This window comes from Sphaeroforma arctica (genome assembly GCF_001186125.1).
Source record: "Sphaeroforma arctica JP610 unplaced genomic scaffold supercont1.4920, whole genome shotgun sequence".
Taxonomy (NCBI): Eukaryota; class Ichthyosporea; order Ichthyophonida; genus Sphaeroforma; species Sphaeroforma arctica.
This window is the reverse complement of record NW_014035638.1, coordinates 1-2,205: the sequence shown is the minus strand read 5'-3', so window position 1 is coordinate 2,205 and position 2,205 is coordinate 1. Positions and strand designations below refer to the sequence as shown.

The 2,205-nt window shown below is 45.6% G+C and overlaps 1 protein-coding gene across 1 annotated transcript; it reads right to left on the bottom strand.

The window, feature by feature from the left end:
* Window positions 1–775: 775 nt before the first annotated feature.
* SARC_14660 (hypothetical protein) lies at window positions 776–1,928 on the bottom strand (the record flags this gene model as incomplete). The annotated part of the gene is made up of 2 exons (XM_014291207.1): window positions 776–993; window positions 1,777–1,928. Coding segments are annotated over 2 exons (370 nt in total), but the record flags the coding sequence as incomplete, so codon positions are not given.
* Between the last annotated feature and the right edge of the window lie 277 nt (window positions 1,929–2,205).

Genomic DNA, 2,205 nt, shown 5'->3' with positions numbered 1-2,205 from the left:
CTATCACCAGGTAATTACGCAACCACTTAACAATCTTCTTCTGTCCTTCGAACACAAACGCTGCGCCTCTGCCCATGTCTTCGTAAAAGTACACACACTACCGCAATACAGTGAAGAAAGAACGAACGAACCAGGGTGAATTAGTGTGCGCATTGGCAATACGTTATCCATGTCTTTCCATGTCTTTATACAAGTACACACACTGCTCACAGTATAGTAGGATAGAAACGAGATAGGGTGAACTAGTGTCGATATTACCAATACGTCATCCTTATCATTAAACAGAGACACACACTGCTCACAGTATAGTAGGATAGACACGAGATAAGGTGAACTAGTGTCGATATTACTAATACGTCACCCTTATCATTAAACAGAGACACACACTGCTCACAGTATAGTAGGATAGACACGAGATAGGGTGAACTAGTGTCGATATTACTAATACGTCATCCTTATCATTACACAGGGACACACACGGCTCATGGTCTCAAACTTGAGATAGGGCGGATGGTGCATTAATGTGTACATTAAGCCATCCATATCGATGGACAGGTACACACACGGCTCACAGTACAAAACATCAGACAGGAGCGAAGGGACGATGAGTGCAGCCGCCAGCATTACGCTCAACCCGACTGCGTGTGAGTACAAAGACTACCACAGCCCAGTGCCAGAGTGTGACCAAACAGACAGTGGATGCGGGTATTAGTGGTAATCTGGTGTGCGAGTGCCAAACGACTGGGGACAGGGCAATCGGCTGAACTGATGGGGTCTACAACAGACCAATTTTGACCAAATAGCCATTGGTGGTGGGCGGCAACGCGTCTCCCCAACGCAGGATAGATCGGACAAGGAAGCCACGGAATAAAAACATGTCACCGCACACATAAACATAGACATGGCCACTAACCTCTGGGCGAGCCATGACCATACTGCCTGTGTTGGATATAGTGGCGCAATTGAGCCCACAGCCCTGTTCCTCCATCAAACCTGGGTGCGGGACAGAGGTGTTGAGGACAAGTTCAGGGCTTAGCTCAGGTCGGTTACACACGGGAGTACTCAGAGCGCGCGGGGGTTTGGTGTTTTTATATATATATACATATATATATATATACCGCCTGTTGAGTGCATGCAAACGGATACACCTGCGAATTCAATCCGGTGTGTGTGCGTGCTACATCCAATTGCGCTGGTCAGAGCGTGTGTGTGTGCGTAGTCACACACTCGGCCATCATATGCCTTTTTGTGTATTGTTTGTATGTCATGTGTACTGCTAACACGGGACTATACAATACACCCAACAACACCTCACAACAACATTGCACTAAACATCAATGCTACCCCACTAGGGCTGGTCTACAACGGCGGGCGGGAGTGGTATGGGCAATGACAACCTATCTTTGACTCAGGCGTGGGTTCGGTTGCGTTTGTAGGTCGTATTGATGCAACCACGTTGATTTAAAAATAGACTAAAACAGACCGTAAATGATCCAAGCCAGTCTATAAATAGACCGAATCAGTTTATAAATAAACCCCAAAGGGCCAGGGTGTGATGATGGTTTGTAGACTACCCATTTTATAAGTATCGTGCCCTTGTTCCTAGCATTGGTCCCATCCAGTAGATAGATAGACAACACAGCCAATAAATATTCCTTTTTGGTCTGTCAATAAAAAGACACAGCCTATAGATAGACCTACACAGTCTATAAATAGAACCAAACATAGCACATGGAGCACACACTATGGTGTGGTGATAGGTACTGGATAACTCACCTATTGGTATCGTGCCCTTGTTCTTAACATTGGTCACATCCAGTAGGTAGATGGAGTCGGTCGTGACGCAGAACAGATGCACCGTTCCTCTTTTATTGTCCGTTGTGAAGCCCAGCCCGGTGACGGGGAACTCGGTTTCTAAAACAATTCGCCTGGGTCAATAAGCGATCGAGCACGCAACTTATGTCAGTAGCGGCGTCTGGAGAGCGCAAAGACCACATACAGGCAGACAAGTGCTGCAGATGCCCATGCTTTACCTACATCTGGTAGAATTAGACTCCTATTGTATATAAAGCTAGGTAGATCTTTATCAGGTGATGCTAACTAAACCATCCAAATTTGGATTGGCAGGTGCATACTTATGACTTACCCTTTATATGGATGATTTCACATACACGAATGTACACTTCCATATATATACATATATAT